Source organism: Macaca nemestrina, chromosome X (genome assembly GCF_043159975.1).
Source record: "Macaca nemestrina isolate mMacNem1 chromosome X, mMacNem.hap1, whole genome shotgun sequence".
NCBI classification, from domain to species: domain Eukaryota; kingdom Metazoa; phylum Chordata; class Mammalia; order Primates; family Cercopithecidae; genus Macaca; species Macaca nemestrina.
In genome coordinates this window covers 58,440,473-58,461,242 of record NC_092145.1, presented here as the reverse complement: position 1 = coordinate 58,461,242, position 20,770 = coordinate 58,440,473, and the positions used below count along the sequence as shown (strand labels likewise).

The window sequence follows — 20,770 nt, the reverse complement described above, 5'->3', positions numbered from 1 at the left end:
TTGTTTTTGAATCCCAATCCCCATGACTGGATTGCTGCTCCATACTCTTTGAATCAACCTCTGACTATTGGTTGCCACCAGATTTTCTGGATTCTGTTTTGTCAGCCTTCCAGGACATCCATTGCTGGACTTTCAGGGTCCGGCAGTTTGCCTGCTTATTTCCTACTGTTACATCCCCACCCGCCTACTCCATGCTTTACCAGCTTGACCAGACCCTTCTTGCTGGTTACTAGAGGAACATTCTTAGCTTTCCTGTCCTGCCCTAATTAGGTTTTTTTTGTAGTTTCTAGGTACCAGGCTCCTTGATCTGGCTTTGCCAGTCAATAACAGGCACCTGCTGACATAATATCTCCTCGTTTACCACTAGTCTTTTATTTCCTTGGGCCAACATTTTGGTAATTCTTGTTTACTCTCTCTTTTCCTTTGTTTCCTGTATATAATCTGTAAGGAGGAACAGTTTATTCCTTTTAAACAGCTCTTGGATTCAGCTGTTTCTGTTCATTTCCTCTGGGGCCACTCCAGTTCCAGTCCTCACAGCTTTATCTAGTTTAAGCTGGGATTCAGTAGCGGTGCCTCAAAGGGTTGCCTCAGAGGATGAGAGGGAAGCCAAGCGGACGTGAGCAGGTCTCCACTCTCGCACTGATTTCAAACAGGTCATCTACATTTGTATCTGTTGGGGTTCTATGAAGAGTTTTATTTAGAAAGAAATCCTGTACTCGGCCAGGTGCCGTGGCTCACGCCTGTAATCCCAGCACTCTGGGAGGCTGAGGTGGGCAAGTCACCTGAGGTCAGGCCTGGCCAACATGGTGAAACCCCGTCCCTACTAAACATACAAAAATTAGCCAAGCGTGGTGGCACATGCCTGTAATCCCAGCTACTCAGGAGGCTGAGGCAGGAGAATCACTTGAACCCAGGAGGGGGAGGTTGCAGTGAGCTGAGACTGCAACACTGGACTGCAGCCTGGGCGACACAGCAAGACTCCGCCTCAAATAAAAAAAAAAAAAAAATCCTGTACTAAACGAAAAATAAGTTTGAAAATCAGTGTTCAAAGTTATTCTGCATATTATTGCCAAACCAGCTCCCTAAAACATTGTTTGTTTTATAACTTCCCTGCTAAAGATCTGTATCAGTCACTATGTCTTGCATTCAAATGTGTTTACAAACTGGGAACACACTATGGGGATACGCATGTTTCCTACAATTATTCAACATCTATGTTCTCACCATTCTAGTCAAGTGCCACTGGCCTCTCAACATCATTGGTCAGTATTGTTTCCAGACCATTCCATACGTTGTCTTTTCCTTATTTCCTTTCTTTGCTTTGTCTATTCAAGTCTGATTTCTGCTTCATAGCTCAGCAGCTCAAGTCTTACCTCCTCCTTGCAAACTTTATCTATTCTAGGCCCCACAGATCTCACTCCTTCATATTATATTGAATTTAGAGTCAGTATCTCCAAGTTAGGCAGCTAATTTTCTCTTACTGTTTCATACCTTAGTTCTCTTGCTTATTTTCTCAAGATTTTAGGCCTAATGATGGCAGGGATTTTACATTTTACAGTCTGTTTCATTACAAGTGTTTGTGTACCACAAATAGCATATTAGCAATTGGCAAACAGAACAATGTCAAAATGATGTGGCAGTCCAGTTGATACATGTGTGAATTTTCATAGCACTTTCTTTTTTTTTTTTTTTTTTTTTTTTGAGACAGGGTCTCGCTCTGTCACCCAGGCTGGAGTGCAGTGGTGTGATCATAGCTCACTGCAGCCTCAATCTTCCAGGCTCAAGCCATCTTCCCACTTCAGCCTCCTGAGTAGCTGGGACTACAGGTGTGCACCACTAGGCCTGGCTAATTTTTTAATTTTTATTTTTAGTAGAGACGAGGTCTCACTATGTTGCCCAGGCTGGTTTCGAACTTGAGCTCAAGTGATCCTCCTCTCTTGGCTTCCCAAAGTGTTGGGATTACAGGCATGAGCCACTGTGCCGAGCCAGCACTTTGTTTTGAAGTGATCAGAAGCAAACTTCCTCACAAATAAGAAGTCTTAGCAATATATGAAGACTTTTATGAAAAAGTGAAGAATCCTGCACAAAGCTCTGCCTTCAGTATAAGTAGTGACTGGTTTAGTGTCTACAACCTCTAAGTTTTTAACAACATTAAAAACTATCTGGTGAAGCCGTGAGTCCCGTGCTAATGAAGCTGTGACGACCTTTCACCATGTGTTTTTAAAAAGCTGACTACTCCTCAATTAGATTTTTAATTCTGATGAAAATGGCATCTATTAAAAGTGAATGCCCTTGAGGATCCACAACAGGAAGGAGGAAGCATAAAAGCTACCAAGCATTGATGACTGTGATGCTGGGGCAAAGGCCAGTGGAGATTTATCTGTGTGTTTTTATTAGGATGGTTGTTTTCATTAGTGCTCTGACTATAAAGTTGCATTGGATTTAAGTGGTCTTCCCTAACCATATTTTCCCCGTAAGCCCTGCTATCTTAGGTGTGCAATTCTGCAAAACAGGAGATTCTTCGGTAAAGATAATATGACGTTATAGCAGAATGTCTGGCATTTTTTTTTTTTTTTTAAATCTGCAGGATATCTAGTTTGGTGTTAACGAGGTAGTATATACTTGGTAAATACCTGCTTATTCTTAGGAATACTTTAATGCATAAACATTTTGCTGCGACCTTGGAGGTGGTTCTTACTTTTTTCAAATCCATGTTTCATCTATGAACGATGCAGACTGTCTAGATGAGAACACACCGCAGAAGGGAGACATAGAAACTCAGAGGGGTACTATCAGCATGGTCAGAAATCCTCAGGGGTAATAGATGACTCTAAGGTCAGTTTGAAGACACAGCCCAGTAGCCTTTTGTTGGTCTCCCCCAGGGCTGGCTTTTAAATGCTGATTCGGTGCCACATTCATGAGAATCCAGAGGGAGAGACCACAAGGTCAGTGGTTCTAACATATATTTAATTTTTGATATCCCAATTGATGATGGTAGCCTCCTTCCTTCTTCAGCATCAGAGATGTTCCATCCACCAACCTATTTGTGTGACCCAGGACGGTAAAAATAAAGGATTATAGATGCAGAGAGATCAGCTGTAGGGCCACAATTGGTGAGGTGCTTGGTTCATAATCAGTGGACAAAGCATCCTTACTGAGAGCAGTGGCTCCTTTCCTGTGTCAGTTTCTGCCAGGCCAATGACCCTGAAGCCTGAAGGAAAAGTTTTTGCTTGTTTTAAACCACTGTTTGCATTAACTGGAGCAAATGCTGAAAAAAACATCAAGAATTAAAACGGGCCAAAATAACCACAAGAAAGTCAAATGTAAGCCATATCAGGGACAAACTTTTTCATTTTTTGCAGAAAAGATTATGGATCTTTTACATGTACTTCTAACTGGATATGAAATGTAGATTAACCTGGCCTGAGGATGATGAAACCCAACCTTACATTCAAAATAATATCAATACATTTTCAAGTCTATTTATACATTCTAAACAGAAGTAATTCATATTACAATGGCCTCCCTATTCTGCTCTTCCACTTTTTAGTTTTTATTTTTATGGAGACAGAGTCTCGCTCTGTCACCCAGGCTGGAGTGCAGTGGCATGATCTTGGCTCACTGCAACCTCCGCCTTCCGGGTTCAAGCCATTCTCCTGCCTTAGCCTCCTGAGTAGGGGGGATTACAGGCACCTCCCACCATGCCCTGCTAATTTTTGTATTTTTAGTAGATACTGGGTTTCTCCATGTTGGCCAGGCTGATCTCAAACTCCTGACCTCAGGTGATCCTCCCACCTCAGCTTCCCAAAGTGCTGGGATTACAGGCGTAAGCCGCCATGCCTGACCCCCTTCCACTTTTTAAACAACAGTAATGAAACTTATTAAGTAGGGGACTTCAATCTGGAAACTCCTCATCTGTTCTGCTTCTTCTCCTGCCAACAGTCTCCCCAGCTCCCCACCAATTTCTTAACCACAGGGCTTCTGCACATGCTATTGTCATTTCCTTTGCCTGAATGCCCTTCACTGTCCTTATTTGCCTTGTAATTGCTTAATACATTTTTAATATCTTTCCCAAGGCTGGGCGCAGTGGCTCATGCCTGTAATCCCAGCACTTTGGGAGGCCGAGGCGGGTGGATCACCTGAGGTCACGAGTTCGAGACCAGCCTGACCAACATGGAGAAACCCAATCTCTACTAAAAATATAAAATTAGCCAGGAGTGGTGGCACATACCTGTAATCCCAGCTACTTGGGAGGCTGAGGCAGGAGAATTGCTTGCCCCTGGGAGGCGGAGGTTGCTGTGAGCTGAGATCATGCCATTGCACTCTAGCCTGGGCAATAAGAGTGAAACTCCGTCATATATATTTATCTTTCCCAATAGCGTAAAAACTCCCTAAGAGCAAATCATGTCTGTCTTGTTCACCATTGTACTCATGATGCCTTGCACAGTACCTAACACTTAGTAGGCTGCCAACAAATGTTAACTTGAATCAGACCCTTAAGACTCAGTTCAAACATCATCTTCTTTGGGAAGGTGTCCCTGAGCCTCTGACACTCCGATAGTTACCTCTTTCATGTGCTTCAAAGGCTTCCTGTTCACATCTGTTGTAGTGCAGTGCAGTTCTTTAATGGTCTGTCTCTCCCAGTAGGCTCTGAAAGTTCTAAAAGGCAGAAACTGTGTCATCTTCATTCTTCTTACTCATGACACTCTGTATCTCCTAGTATACTCTAAGGAGTTGAAGAAATATCTACTGGGCAGATTACTGAACGCTGTTTGCGCTTGGAGGGCCCTCAGCTATGGACCACACCTATGGCTCAAACAGGAATTATATGCAAGCATTGGCTAAACAGGTCACGTCTTTCTGAAGCATCCACTTTGACTCAATGTTTCAGGAGAAGAGACATTTATATAAATTGTGTTTGTGTGTGTGTGTATGTAGTGAGTTGAATTCAAAATATACACTAAATTTTAAGTAAAACGGAAACTTCAACAAAGCAAATTTACCATGTGGCTCCTTAACCACCCTGTTTGGGAGCATGTATTCCCTCTTCTCTGCTGTCCTTTGGTAGGTTGCCACCTTAGGAGTAGAGAAGTCACACCTCCATGGTTAAAAAGAAAGTTGGCCGGGCGAGGTTGCTCACATCTGTAATCCCAGCTCTTTGGGAGGCTGAGGCAGGTGGATCACCTGAGTTCAGGAGTTTGAGACCAGCCTGACCAACATGGAGAAACTCCGTCTCCACTAAAAATGCAGAATTAGCTGGGCATGGTGGCGGGTGCCTGTAATCCCAGCTACTTGGGAGGCTGAGGCAGGAGAATCGCTTGAAGCCGGGAGGCGGAGGTTGCGGTGAGCCAAGATTGCGCTGAGCCAAGATTGCGCCACTGCACTCAAGCCTGGGCAACAAGAGGGAAATTCTGTCTCAAAATTAAAAAAAAAAAAAAAAAAAGAAAGTTAATGACAATGACAAAGCTGGAATTAAAGCTGTTTTCAGATATCTGGTGTTCTTTTCATTCTACTGCCCAAGTTAGCTGTCTCTTCGCACCTGTAGCATGGTCAAATGCATCCTAATGCACTCTCAATAAATATGTTCAGATACAAATTCCATTCCGCATATTAAATTTAGGCTGAAGGGGAGAAGGTCAAAAGGAGTCATAGTCTGGAGATATCTTCAGTAATAGATGTATGGCATGTTTATAGATTTCATATTTAAATGTACTTTATAGGTAGCTTTCCTAGCATATGTGCTCCTATTCTATGATGGTGGTTAATTCAAATCTTACCCACCCCCTCTAATGCTCTCAGTGTGTACCTTTACTTTTAAAGGGTATCATTTAAAGATGATGGAAGAAATACAGTGTGGGTACTGTATTTTGTCCTGAGGACAAAATGCTAGGTATGACACAAGGACTTAAGACTATCGTCCCAATAGTGCCCTGCTACTGCTGCTGCTGCTGCTGCTGCACAAAAACACCTAGCATTTGTCTAGGGATTTTCATTTACAACCAAGCTTTGACACACATGATCTTATTCACTCCCCACAACAACTCTAAACTAGTTCAGGAAACTGAAAACAGCACTCAATTCAATTGCTAGCTGTATATAAGTGTTTTGGTTAAAGAGCCTAACAATCCCCTAGGGATTAAGTGGTGGGCGCCTGCTGCTTCAACAACCCTGCAGCATGGGAATAAAGGAACAACTGTATTTCTTCGGTCACAACGTAATCACGGCAACAGAAAGCACCCACTCTTCCCACTCTGACCCACACAGTCTGTCGAGGCAATTAATCAGTACTCCCGGTGGTTTTCCTATAGGATGCCAGTTCCCTTGCCAATCAAGTCTTTCCACAGAGTGTAGCAGGACCACACCCCCGAGAGGCCTCAGGGAGGGAAGGTGCTCTGGCCCACAGAAGTGAAAGCTGATACTCTGGTTGACCCTCCAGTGAAACTTACAGGCGGATCCTCCCGGGCCTCAGTTTCCCCATCTCTAAAATGGGCTACCCTTCCTTTCTCTTGACTAGTTCCCTCCCTGTTCTCGCTGGGCCACTAGGAAGTGAAATCAGTGCCTAACCGCAGCTGAAAGTCCTCTGTTAGGCTCCAGTCGTCGCGCCGGGCATGCTCAGTAGCTGGGGCCGGCTCCGCTCCGGGAGTAGGAAGCAGCTTTGCGGGCCCGGGCGGCCGATGCGGGCACTTTGAAGAATCACGTGTGTTGAGGCCCTCTTAAAGAGATAGGCACCTACTTTTCCCTCCACCCTAAACACCGCCCTGAGGGCGGCGGCGACCGTGGTAATTGCAACTGCTCAGGGGCAGGGCTTGCCCCAGCGCCGAGTAGTGGCAACGGCGTGGTTGCGTCGGGGGTGCCTGGGAGCTTGGAGTCCCGGGGGCCTGAAATCGGCAGCTTCCCGGGCAGACACTCTCTCCCTCAGGAAGAGGTGCCGCCGAGTCAGCGCGGGGCAGTGTGAGCGCCCCGAGGTGCTTTCTCAGTTGAGGAGAGGTGGGGTTACAGGGCACAGGTGACAGGGCCGGAGAAAGATGGAGCAGCCCGGGGCGGCGGCGTCGGGAGCGGGAGGCGGCAGCGAGGAACCCGGTGGGGGCCGGAGCAACAAGCGGAGCGCGGGGAACCGGGCCGCCAATGAAGAGGAAACGAAAAACAAACCCAAATTGGTGAGTGCTCCCGCAGCCCCCGCCGGCCTTAGGGACAGGGAGAGCCCCGGGATCCTCCTGCCATTGAACACGGGGGCACCCGGGGCCCCCTCCCAAGGATGACCGCGATCTCGCTGTGCAACTCGGGGAGCCGCTAAAGGAGTGGCCACGCCGAGGCGCGGAGACGGCGTGGGGGCGGAAGAGCACCCCTTCTCTACTTAACCCCTTTCTCACTGTAGTCAGCCCGGGAGGCGGTGCGGGAAGGAGAAAGGCCCAGCCCCAACTTGGGGACACCCCGAGTACTGGGTAGGGCTGTTGTTTGTCTAACTTGTGGGCGCAAGCCTTTGCGCGATTCCATTCTCCTCCCACCTCTTGTCAGTTGCTGTTTTGCCTCCTAACGCGTAGGGTCTGGGGCAGGGGAACCTCCCTCCTTTTTATTCCAAGTCCTTGGGAGCCCACCTACAGCTATGCAAATCAAGAAGAGCACTATTTATGCTCCCAGTCTTTCTACTTTACCAGAAATCTCAGGAAGAGGCGCCTACGTGCCTTTTTCCTCCTCCTCGCCTCTCTCCATGTGCTCTCCCAAGAAACGTTTCTTTGGAAGGGTGGGGGCGCGTGGGAGTTGAAGGCTGAGTGAGGTACCACCAACTGTCGAGTGTGTGTAATAGGCATAGTCGTACAGTACTTCCACTTAGTTGATTAAGAACGCTCAAAAGCAGTAGGCACAAACTGTGCAAATCTCACTGTGCTGATAGTGTGAACCGGTGGTAGCAGTCCATTTCCTGCCACTGAATGTGCAGAGGAATGAAATCGATGAGGCCTGGTATTGCATTGGGAAATACTGGAGTTTCCTCAACTCCTCAGAAAGGTTCCGCTTTTTGTAAACTTTCTAATTTGGGTGGTGTGAGGGGAAAGGGTTTTCCTGTACAAATTCAGCAGATACTCCTTATAGCTGTATTCTTAGTCCAGATCTGAAGCACAAGCCACATGTTGAATGTATAGATTTCAGCTTTAACTACCAACTTGATTGTAATAGACAAGGAGAGGGCGACATATAAATAAAGCCGTTTCTTGTGGCATCTGGCCATTTGGTTTGGATCCAGTACAAAACTGTGGCTTAATCAGTGATTAAAAATTTAAGTAAAAAGTTAACTGATACTTTCCACAAATGGTTTGGTACATCTAGCAAGAATCTGCACTTTTAAAACAAGTATGCTTTCGAGAAAAGAAAAAAAAAACAAAACACTTATCTCTGTTAGTAGTAACACCTTGATTGTATTCTTCTCTTCCCTTTAGCCATTTGTCCTGTTTCATCTTTTATGTTTTACTTGCTTTGACAAGGTAACTAGATAGTTATGAGATTGTATCATTTTCAGTTCCTAGCTAACTTCACTGTTCCGTGTTGAACATAGCTTGATACGGTAGAACAAGTATTTGAATCCAAGAGTTTGTTAATATTGACACGAATTTTCTTTTTTTGCTCGAACGTAACTTTTGAGCCTTATGTGATTTTACAAGCAGATGTGTCAGAGTTAACAAAAACAAATTTAGGAAGACATTGTGGCACATTTTAAGACAAGCAAGTTGACCAAACAGTAAGATTTAGTAAACTTTTCAGGAAAGAATTCATCTGGGACTCTTAGAAGTTTGCTAGTAAGATAAAACTTTACTTAGATGAAATTTTATTATTTTGAGTATTATGTTAATAATCTCTGAACTAGTCCTTAATTTGCGTGTGTATATGAGTGTAAAGGAGTTGTGGTGTGGGATTATAAAAGAGAGCCATATGGTGATAGAAATTATTTGTGTAGGTGATCTTGGGGGATAGAGGTTCTTAAACTCCTGAAATTGTATGAAAATATTTGAGTGTATATGGGTACATTTATTTTTCTGGGCCCCATAGCTTTCATCAGTTTTTCAAAGGTATCCATTACCTATGGAAGAGTAAGAACTATAGCATTACAAAAGATAGAAAGTAAAGGACAGTTGATTCCACTGTGTGGTCAAGGGAAATGGCATTGACCACATAGGTGATTGATATTGAAACAGATTCTTGTGGTGGTAAAAAAGAAGTTAACTACTCAATGTCTACATAGCTTAGATTAAAATTTCCACTACAGAGGAAAATTAATTCAGTCGCTCTAGTATAATGGATTCCTAAGGTATAAGGCTTATGTAGTCTGGTTGTTTTCATTTAGCTCCTCAGAAATCTGGAGAAACGGAAATGGAACGCATATTTTCTTTTCTTCTTCTTCTTTTTTTTTTTTTTTTTTTGAGACGAAGTCTCGCTCTGTCGACATGGCTGGAGTCCAGTGGCGCGATCTTGGCTCACTGCAACTTCTGCCTCCCAGGTTCAAGCGATTCTCCTGCCTCAGCCTCCTAAGTAGCTGGGATTACAGGCACGTGCCACCCCACCCGGCTAATTTTTGTATTTTTAGTAGAGATGGGATTTCACCATGTTGGTCAGGCTGCAAAGCATATTTTCTATGGAGAGGAACTGCTTTCATTTATATCCTCAACTTTTTAATGAGTATTAGTGAGAACTTTTGCAGAGTGGCATTTCAACATTATAATGATTTCTATTTAAGATTACTTAAATAAAAATTTAATGAAATTCACTTCAGTTTTCTTCATATAAGTATCCTCATAATGACCCTTTCATTTTGATTCTTTTAAAATAAGGCATTCCTGTCTTGGACTCATCACATTTTGAATAATGCATTAGTAGTAGAGTTTTGGATTTTATGTAACTATTTTGGTTAGGCCCAGATTGCAACATGTCATCAAACAGCATGAATCTTAGATTAATTTGTAATTTGATGTCAACCATGGAATGCATTTTGTTAAATTGAGTAGAAGAGAAAGCTCTGTAAGTGTTATGAAGGAACTACATCTTGAATCCCACTTATTTAAGGCAGTGACTTAACCATTAAGAGAGGCCAATATTGATGCATAACACTGCACCCCCCATACCACACGGTAGCGTAGAGTGACCTAACAGTATTTGATGTTTTTGCATTTTTGACTTTGTATTTCTGCGTAACTTCTGAAGCCTTTGGTTCTTCAAACAGTAAAGTCAAATTTGTTAATTTTTCTGGTTATTATGTAACTTCCTGAGTATTTGGTTCTTTGTTTACAACTGTATAAATTATGTTTTTATTTATTTATTTATTTATTTTGAGATGGAGTCTCGCTCTGTTGCCCAGGCTGGAGTGTGGTGGTGTGATCTCAGCTCACTGCCGCCTCTGCCTCCTGGGTGCAAGCGATTCTCTTGCCTCAGCCTCCCGAGCAGCTGGGATTACAGGTGTGCGCCACCACACCCAGCTAATCTTTTTTGTATTTTTGTAGAGATGGGGTTTCACCATATTTCCCAGGCTGGTCTCGAATTCCTGACCTCAAGTGATCCGCCCACCTCCACATCCCAAAGTGCTAGGATTACAGGCGTGAGCCACTGCACCCAGTCTTGATTTTTAATGATAAGGGAGGAGCAACAATGATTTCATTTATGCAATACAGGTTTACTGAGTACCTACTGTGTGCTAGGCATAATTCTAAGGGTTGGTGATACAAAGATACTTGTAGTCTACTGAGATAGACAGGGAAGTTAATTAATGCTTAAAATGCGATGTGAGCCAGACGTGGTAGCTTGTGCCTATAATCCCAGCTACACAGGCTGCTAAGGCAAGAGGATTGCTTGAGCTCAGGAGTTTGAAGCTGCAATGAGCTCTGACTATACCACTGTATTACAGCCTTGGTGACAGAGAACCCATCTCTTTAAAGAAAAAAAAAAACCAGTGTGATAAGTTGCTACAGGAATATGCATGGTGGCGTGTGGTCATGGAGAGGCATCTACGTAGAATTGCATGCTTGAGTAAGAAAAGGCTTATCGTAGTAGGTGACATTTGCAGCAAGGCTGAAGAAAATAGGTGAGGCGAAGGCATTCTAGGTTGAAAAAATGACATTATACAAAGGTAAACAGATAAGGGTGCATATCCAATGAAGTTCATTTAGATGAATGTGACTGAAACAAAGGGTACACATGGTGGACTTGCTAGAAAAGAGACAGGGTCTGGATCATGATGGATCTTGTATGCCATGTTAGAGTTTCAACTTCTTTCTGAAAGTAGGGGTAGCTCATTGAAGAGATTAAGGCGGAGAATGACCTGATCAGATTTGCGTTTCGGGAAAAAAATGTAGTACTTTGGAGAATTTCTCGGAAAGGCATGCTAGAATGGAGGCAGGAATACCATTTAGAAGGAGCAGAGTGGCATAAAAGAGTGTTTGATGTGCAGAGACCTGGATTCCAGTTGCAGCTCATCCATTCATCCATTCACCAGCTCATCCATTTACTAGGCGTTTTTTCTCTGCACCTCAGTTTCCTTCTGCCACCTCCATTGCCTCTCCTTAGTACCACCCACCCTGAGCATCCCCACCAAATCTGAAATGTCCACCCCTTTCTCTTTTATAACTTTTACCCCCTTTCACAGCCCAGCTCAAGTCTCAATATTCTCTCACTCTTCCATTAAACCTTCACCGATTACTTCAGTTTAGTGAGGGCTTTCCTTCTTGTGGACTCATAACTGTCATGAGTCTGAATGTTACATGCCGATCTTGTCTCTGCAAAGATTTTAAACTGCCTCTGGGAACGGGTCCCATTTTATGTCTATTCTTGAAAACCTGGCAGGCTGGTGCTTGGGTGCAAAACTACTCAGTACATAATTATTAGCTGGGGATTTTTTTCCCCTATGTATCAGATGTTTTGAGAGTGCAAACTGGTGAAAAGAGGCTCTTTAAAAAAATGTTTATTTGTATGTGTGTGTGTGTTTTTTTTTTTTTTTTTTTTTAGTATATGTACTCCTTCAAATGAACCTATGAACCTATCAATACATTCCTCTTTGTCTTTTCTCCAATTTTGAAACTCAGTAAACTTCTTCAGGGCTGGGAGAACTCTTCTACCTTCCCGCTTGTTTGAATTCTTGTGATGTCAGAGCCTAAACTTCCAAGCACAGAAACAGTACCAACAATGAGGAGCCAAGTAACATTTTACTGTTATTAGCAGGAGACTTCAGATTATTGGCAAAAGAATATGGAACGGAGAACCAAAAGACCTGGGTTCCAGTGTCCCATCTATCTTTTATTTGCCTGTGATTTGTGATGAGCCATTTAGCACCAGAAGTTTGAGCTCTTTGATTAATGTCTGCCAGTTGGAGATAATGCTGCCTGCCTGATTTTCTTCACAAGGTGTTTTAGATAAAATACAGTAATGAGTGAGAAAGCATTAGGAAATTCTATGTTGTTATACAAATATAGAGCATTTTTATTAACCCCTTATATTACTTGAATCAAATATGATTATGGTTGGATGGTTTAATGTCTTTGTTGCATTTTGACAGTGCTAACGTTATGATTGTATAAAGTACCATGATATGGTTATATGTTGAAAGATTCCTTATTCTCTCCCCAATACCATTTGTCCCTTTGGAGGAATATACATTCTGTCCTTTTACTAAGATTTCATTCTGTTGAATGAATATAAGATGTGAGTCTAATTACTAAGATTTCATTCTGTTGAATGAATATAAGATGTGAGTCTAATTTTTTTCCACGATAGTTTTTTGAAGAACCAGTCTACCCTTTTCTTTCATTGTGTCACTTTGAGGCTTTAAAATTTTTTAAATCAAAACTTCCATTTGATATCTGTGACATTATGGCTTGTCAGGCAGCTTACTGCCTTTGTACAAATAAGGAAACTGAGTCACTGAAGTGTTAAGGGGACTGATTTAGAGATAAGTTTAAAAGCTACCTCCATTGTAGAAATTATCCATAGCACTGAGTCATTGTGCTTCAGGGACTCTGAAGGTGAAAAAGTTATTCAATTTTTCTTCTTTTGTTCCTTTTTGTAACAATTATAATTGTAATCCACCTAGATATTATTAAGCTCTGGCAGTAGCAACATGTTACTGAAGTGAAATCATATTCTTTTCCAACCTGCTCTCAAAGAACACTGTAAATAACAGCATACATAATATAGGCTAATTTATATAAACCAGCACACCTGGTTAAATGTTACCAGGTACCACTAGCACCACAGGGGTTATTATTGAAGACCCAACTCCAGTCTACCATGCAGAAAAGACCAGTTCCTTTTCCTGGATTTGGGGTGTTTGATACATTTTTTTCCCCTCAAGACAGGAAAAACTATGATGTCCAGGTGACTTAAAATATAGTTCTAAACTTGATATCCAAGTGGGCATGTTGTGAAGATACCCATTGTGGGATACAGCTCAAAACTGATGCATTTAAAGAAAGATTAAGATATATTTTCACATAGCTATTTATTGTGAATGTCAGTAATGGAAAGAAATGAACTCATACTGATTTAAAACTTATTTTCCTGCTCAGGCTGAATCTGTTTCCAAATAATATACTCTGGCTGTAGCTTAAACAAACAACTGAATTCTGTTATTTAACTGGCTTTGTGTGAGGTTACCTGGCAGGGAAAGGTATTGGTCCCTTTCTCGTGAAAGAATGTAGAAAACAAAATTCTTACTTATCACCATTTACACAGGCTTTGGTTTACTGAAGATTTTACTGTATTGCTTTAAGGAGAGTAAGCTACCTTGCTACAAATACATACCAGCATATTGGCCACCAGCTGTATACAGTGTGGCCTATGAATGAGTGAGAAGCTTCTAGGTTCTCACTCATTAGGAAGGAATTATTCCAAAATGGCTGTTGACTCAATCACCTGGCAGTTCTGGCACTCACCCAAGGGAGAAGAGATTTTGGGTACAATCCTTTTTAAAAAATCTATTTAACAACAAATAATCTATTTGTTGTTCTGTGATATCATAGACATCCAGGCTTTAAAAAGAAAGATCTGCTCAAAATTAAGAGGAATTTTAACCAACCGTTAATTTGTTGGTGTGTTATTAAGCTAAAAGTAAAAGAGATAAACGTTTAAACTTCATAATATAAGCTAGTTAATAAGACTTTTTTTTTTTTTTTACAAAACTTAAATTTTCAAACGTGCTAAAAAGTAGAATAGTACAATGAACCGCCACCATCTATCCATTGCCCAGATATAAGTTATCTACATTTTGCAACATTTGCTTGATCCATCCTTTATTTTTCCCTTGCTAAAGTATTTTAGTGCAAATCTCAGATATCTTGTCATTTTACTCCTACATACTGTCACATCTTTAAAAATTGAAATTAACATATTCCTTGGTATCATCTAGCATTCATTCCATAATCAAATATTAATGATTGCCTAAAAAGATTAGATTTCTGATCAGATGTGTACCTAATTAATGTACATGTCACTGAACTCCTTAAACAAATACAGCTTTAAATTACTGGTAAAATCTTATTCAGATTTACTCCACATAAAGTGCTATCATAAAGCATCAGCCCAAATTAAGTTCACTTCTGTCTTTAATTCTGTAGAAGTATCTGGAAAGGTTGACTATACGAGGGTGGGTAGACTCCTTGGAACAGCTATTATGTACCATCAAAAATAGAACAAATTAGTTTTGGCTTTACTCGCTGGTTGGGCAATCACTAATTCTTCATTTTGCAATTTGTGAAGTGGGGTGGGGCTTATGTGTAAGAATTTTCCTTTCAGGGAAATGCTGTAGATAGTTAGGCAAAGGAAAATTATTCTTCATTTCTCTAGATAAAGGGTTCATATGACTCTTTGACACACACACCCCACCACAACAACTAAGTTTATGTTACTGGCTCTAGTTTTATTTCAGAACAAATGCCAGTTTGGTCTATCTTTGTTTTCAGCCCCTTTGATATAGTCTAGGTTGCTAAATTTGGATAATTGGGTGAGTAAACCTTTACAAAGAAGTTATCCTTATTGAGATGTTTGTGGGCTTACAGAAAACCAGACTACACTAATGAGGTGATGGAGCTGGGGATGGGTGGAGTGGGTAAATATGAGAAATCAACTTGGGCAAATGTCCTAGACTCCACACAGATTTACTAAAGAAATTGTGTAACTACTACTTTCCAGACAGCAGTTTAGTGCTGTTATTGTGCTGAGAGGCAATAGGCAAATAATTTCACTAACTATAGACTCAAGTAGATTTAGGCTAGTTATCCTAGCCTGCAACTTCTAGACTGACCGTTTACCAACCCAGTCAGTTGGGAAGTTTTCCTCAAAACAGACAGATGAGTGATAATTGTTAGAGCCAGACAACTGGCAATTTCTTTTGTTTGGCCCAGGGGAGGGAGGAAAACTATGGAGGTGGTGGTTTTTGCGCTCTGAAAAGCCATCACTGATAAAGTCTTAAATGCTTAGTAGTCTATTGTGCTGGCTGAAACTGTTTACAAAGATTCTATATGTAGATAGTAAGACCTTGTATAGGCTCTACACTTGCATTGTGAGCTTTAATAATGTATACGTATAACAGAGACCAGGTCAGTACATATGGGTGGGCCCTGATCAAGGGTGTGAGACCACAGAGGCCACACCACTTACCAAATCATGTGCCAGTTCCAAGACTATGTCTTCCTGGGGCCACATTTTCTGATTCACACAGAGGCGCCATATGGGCTAGCTACTACATTTAAAACCAGATGGATTTTAGTCTCATATCTGATAAGAAATTCAGCAAGGAGCCCGGGCATGGTGGCTCACACCTGTAGTCCCAGGACTTTGGTAGGCTGAGGCGGGTGGATCACCTGAGGTCAGAAGTTTGAGACCAGCCGGGCCAACATGGTGAAACACCATCTCTACTAAAAATACAAAAATTAGCCATGCATGGTGGGAGGCGCCTGTAATCCCAGCTACTTGGGAGGCTGAGGCAGAAGAATCGCTTGAACCCAGAAGGCAGAGGTTGCAGTGAGCCAAGATTGCACCATTGCACACTAGCATGAGCAACAAGAGCGAAACTTCATTTTGAGTAGGGATTTCTTATTTGTCATTGGTTCTGAGAAAAGAATGTAAGATGTATATCTATGTAATATCCTATACCTGATTACTTTTGCTTTTGAATTATTGAAATCTTCAAATGTAGATGGCTGTGCCCCTGAGGGCCTAGGTTGTAGTTCAATATGTTCATTATCTTCCCCGACTTAAGGCTCCTCCCTTTCTGCACTCCTTTTAGCAATTTTCTTGACATAATTGTTTCACAGAGTTTCATATGGTTACACGTTATCTAGGCTGCATTTTTTCTTTTTTTTCCTTTTGTTTTTTTAGATGGAGTCTCACTCTGTCACCCATACTGGAGTGCAGTGGCCCGATCTCTGCTCACTGCAACCTCCGCCTCCCGGGTTCAAGCGATTCTCCTGCCTCAGCCTCCCAAGTACCTGGGATTACAGGCATGCACCACCACGCCCAGCTAATTTTTGTATTTTTAGTAGAGATGGGATTTCACAGTGTTTCCCAGGCTAGTCTCAAACTCCTGACCTCAAGTGATCCGCCCTCCTGGGCCTCCCAAAGTGCTGGGATTACAGGCATGAACTAGCGTGCCCAGCTGCATTGTTTTCTGAAGTTTGTACCATACTTATTTCTACTTTCATTGCTCATGATACAGGGCAAGAACATATAGGAAGTTAAGATGGGTTAAAACAAATTTGGCAGAGGCATTTCCTCTAATAATATGCTCTGCAGTCTAGTACCTCATATTACAAAATCAACGTTTTTCAGAAGAATCAATGTGTACATAAAATATTTGTGAGTGAAAATAAATTTCTTAGGGTGCCCTCAGCTTGTTTTTCATTGACATTGCATTAATTTACATTCTCCACCTCCCCACCCCGACTTTGGTTGACTAGCTAATGGTCTTTTTTTTTTGTTTTTTTTTGTTTTTTTTTTGAGACAGAGTCTCGCTCTGTTGCCCAGGCTGAAGCACAGTGGCGTGATCTCGGCTCACTGCGACCTCCGCTTCTTGGGTTCAAAAGAGTCTCCTGCCTCAGCCTCCTGTGTAGCTGGGATCACAGGTGTGCGTCATCCCACCTGGCTAATTGTTTTTGTATTTTTAGTAGAGATGGGGTTTTGCCATTTTGGCCAGGCTGGTCCTGAACTCCTGGCCTCAAGTGATATGCCTGCCTCGGCCTCCCAAAGTGCTGGAGTTACAGGTATGAGCCACAACGCCTGGCGCTAATGGTCTTTAAACAAGCTATTACAGGGAAGAATAAGTTTATGATTCAAAAATGGCCTGGATTTTGTCCATGCTGGCAGTTCAGATTTTCACGTGTTTGTTTTACGAAAGTAGGGCTTCCCTGTATTCTCTTATCTCAAATTCTTAGGCTTCTTCATTACAACCTATACTTGCTTCATCAAACTGCATTCAGATGGTCTTGTAAGTTCCCATGAGAGCCAAATCCTACATTTTTAAATAAGCTGAGTCGGTCTGGGACAAAATACTAGATTTTAAATGGCCATTATCTCTGTGTAAAATGGAACTGGGGTATTAGTTACACTTTACAGTAGGAACTGTGTAGGGCTCTGGGCCCAATTTTTCACATTCTTCCTGTGGGTTCTGTTATAGCTAATTGTAGATCAAGGTATGTTACAAGTCCCTACTTTCAACCTCCTCTCTCCTCCTTAAATAATGTTACTACTTGCATGTTTATAACTCTGAAGGACATCTTATTTCTTGTTGTTTTTACTGATTTCTGTGACTGTTATCAGTGGTGTATCCTATTGTCTGACCACGGAGATAACAGGCAGAAGGATGGCCGTTGGATGTTAAATCAATTACTGAATGCGACAGAGATTTATTTTAAAGCATTTCCTATCCTCACTCATCACCATGTAGTTATGAACTAGTCGAAACTTCATTTTGATCTTAGTATCACCACTTCATGTTTTTCAAGATGCCTACATTGTATTTTATGGAATCTAAAAGTTTTTAATATGCTATATAGAGTTGAAATAAGCTAAATAGGATATTTAACTGATCCTGGTAAGTGTTTTTTAGGAGTTTGTTTCTGGTTATTTAAAAAGGTTGGGCTGGGTGCAGTGGCTGATGCCTGTAATCCTAGCACTTTGGGAAAGGCAGGAGGATTGCTTGAGCCCAGGAGGTTGAGGCTGCAGTGAGTTGTGATCATACCACTGCATTCCAGCCTGGGTGACAGTGAGACCCTGACTCTAAAAGAAAATAAAAATTTTAAAAAAAGGTCATATGGAGATAAACCGACTACTTTTTAAAAATGTGACTCTGGACAAGTCATTTATTTTTCTTCTGTCTGGGTGTCAGTTTATTCTGTACAATAAGGGAATCGAAATAGATGATCTACAAAGTTCCATTTAGCTCTGGCATACTGGGAGTCAAAGTTTATTGAAAGCTGTAATACATCTACCCTAACATAAATACAAGACCTCTGGATTCCAGTTAGACAAAAAGTTGGAATTATGAAAGATGATTGTTTAAGGCTGAATGCTAAAGAGTGAATATCCCAGTTAACTTTATTGTCCTGTTTCTGGAGTCTGGGTTAGCCTACTCTAGTGAAGGCCATGCCAACATTCTTTTATGAATTGTACGGAAGGTAATGGTCTGAGCCCTAGGGAGTGCTGGCTTCCTCTGCGTCATCCTGATTCTTGGGTGGTTGCTTTGGTTCAGTGACCAAGTACAGTATGCAAGCCTTCCCAGAGGTGATTCTCAGTAGTACACAATAGCATAGGTACCAGTTTTTGTTCAAAGTGCTTTGCATGTATTTGTTAAGAACTGTGCAAGGTCTGGGATTTTCCCCTACTTACCTACCTGTTACTGTTTCATGGATGATTGCAGAAGACCCGACGGACAAAAGACAGTTTAATATTCATTGCAAAAGCAGTAGCCAGAATGTCAGCATGACATGCTGGTTCACTATGACCATAAGGCCCATCATAGGTAGACCAGCGTGATGGCCACAAATGGAGTCAGTCGCATTGCGGGAGAGGAACGATGAGCTTGGGGGTTTGCCAATTTTGTAGCATTAAGAAGTCAGCTTGGTCATTGGGGTGGGGAGATACCACCTCGTCCTCAAGGTTGTTTGCTGCAAACACAGCCATGGGAAATGGCCACAGTGAAATACTGTCAGTGCCTTTTAGTCTTGCCATAGCCAGCAAGAATGGGCAGGTGATGCTCAGGGATTGATGGCAGATTGTCTCCTTGATCAGTTTTAACTCACTTCATCCTCACAGCAATCATTTTATAGGTGAAGAAAACAACTGTAAGCAGACGAGTAACTGGCCCGAGAATATGCAAAGGTGAATTTAGAATAGAAGACCAATGTGGGGCCAGGTGTGGTGGCTCACACCTGTAATCCCAGCACTTTGGGAGGCCGAGGCGGGTGGATCACCAGAGGTCAGGAGTTCAAGACCAGCCTGGCCAACATGGTGGAACCCTGTCTCTACTGAAAATACAAAAATTAGCCAGGCATGGTGGTGGGCACCTGTAATCCCAGCTACTCGGGAGACTGAGGCAGGAGAATTGCTTGATCCTGGGAGGCAGAGGTTGCAGTGAGCTGAGATCCGCTACTGCACTTCAGCCTGGGCAACAGAGTAAGACTCTGTCTCAAAAAAATAAAATAAAATATTAAAAAAAAAATCGAATTCAAGACCAATATGACTATAAAATGTATGTTTTACACCACAATTTTCTATACTGCCTGAGAACGTCAAGGTAGCTGTAAATTGAACTGAAGACCTAGTGGTTCTCTAGACTGGTGATGGTGGGACCTAGCCTAGATTTGCACTCTGCTTATGTGTAATTTAGAAGACAGAGTTCAGGAGCCATTCATTTTAGTGCCATTGTCAAAAAAAAAAAAAAAAAAAAAAATTCTTTGAATCACTGCCATGAAGTAATGGGTCAGAAATGTGACCACTAAGAAAAAGCCACCAGGACAAAAGTGATATGGCTGTGGATTTTAAGGCTACTTGAACACAGGTCTTAAAAATACCAGCCTGTGATAGCCCACCACTGGGAAAAAAAAAAAAAAATACCTGTCTGACAGTCTGGCCTTTATTAACTAATTGCATGGCCAGCAAAAGGCCTGTGTACTTTACTACTATTGCACATTGCGTATGATTTTCTTGTTGTTTGTATGTCAGCCTTGCAGAGACTAGCTTCTGAAGAGGTTACATTGCAGGTCATAATGCCGAGTTCATCTTTTAGTTTCTCTCTCTCCTCTATTGCCCACTTCCTTTCTGTTTGTGATCTTTCGCATGAAGTGAAGTGCTTTGGAAAAATTAATGCCATCTCCTGTTACACAAGTACGCGATATGCATTGTTTCTTGTTTAGGGGAGTGCCAAGAACCACCTACCCTCTCCTGCTGCTTCCTGCGTGTGCTTCGCCTAAAGATTGGCTGCTATAAAAGTGTGGTATATTCAGCCAAGTGCTATCTTTTTAATTAGTTTGCAGAAAGTGTTGTGACAAACTATTTTTGTGTTGACGTGTGACGAGTAATAGAGCCCTAAACTACGGGCGTTAAGTGCCAAACAATATGGAAGTGTATAATGTAGTTTGAGTTCTAGTCCCCTTAGTTTGATCCATCGTTGTTCCCCAAAGAAAAAGCCCTTAATTTTTAAAAATGTGACAGGTAAACTAGATTACGAATATACCAGTATGTGTCTGGAGCCTGAAATTGTGGCCTGTTTCTTATAATTACTAATCTTAAACTCTTTTTTTTTTTT

General features: G+C 41.9%; 1 protein-coding gene and 1 long non-coding RNA gene across 6 annotated transcripts in view; one reads left to right on the top strand and one right to left on the bottom strand.

Moving 5' to 3' along the window:
- Positions 1-1,659: 1,659 nt before the first annotated feature.
- LOC105497493 (uncharacterized) lies at positions 1,660-6,632 on the bottom strand. 2 transcript variants are annotated; one of them, XR_011618463.1, is made up of 3 exons: positions 5,004-6,632; positions 4,566-4,659; positions 1,660-3,268 (listed from the first exon to the last, which is right to left on the bottom strand). It is a non-coding gene; the product is annotated as an uncharacterized lncRNA (long non-coding RNA). The 2 variants fall into 2 exon arrangements; XR_011618464.1 differs by having other exon boundaries at positions 1,660-3,211.
- Positions 6,633-6,849: 217 nt separating this feature from the next.
- The window catches only part of LOC105497495 (diaphanous related formin 2), a 919,069-nt gene continuing 905,148 nt past the window's right edge, over positions 6,850-20,770 (top strand). For 3 of the 4 annotated variants that reach the window (XM_071089284.1, XM_071089283.1, XM_071089281.1), the window contains exon 1: positions 6,850-7,157. In XM_071089284.1, the coding sequence (XP_070945385.1) occupies positions 7,026-7,157 (132 nt within the window). In that variant the 5' untranslated portion in view covers positions 6,850-7,025. The remainder of the gene's footprint in view (positions 7,158-20,770) is intronic. The other variant, XM_071089282.1, reaches the window with a different exon arrangement.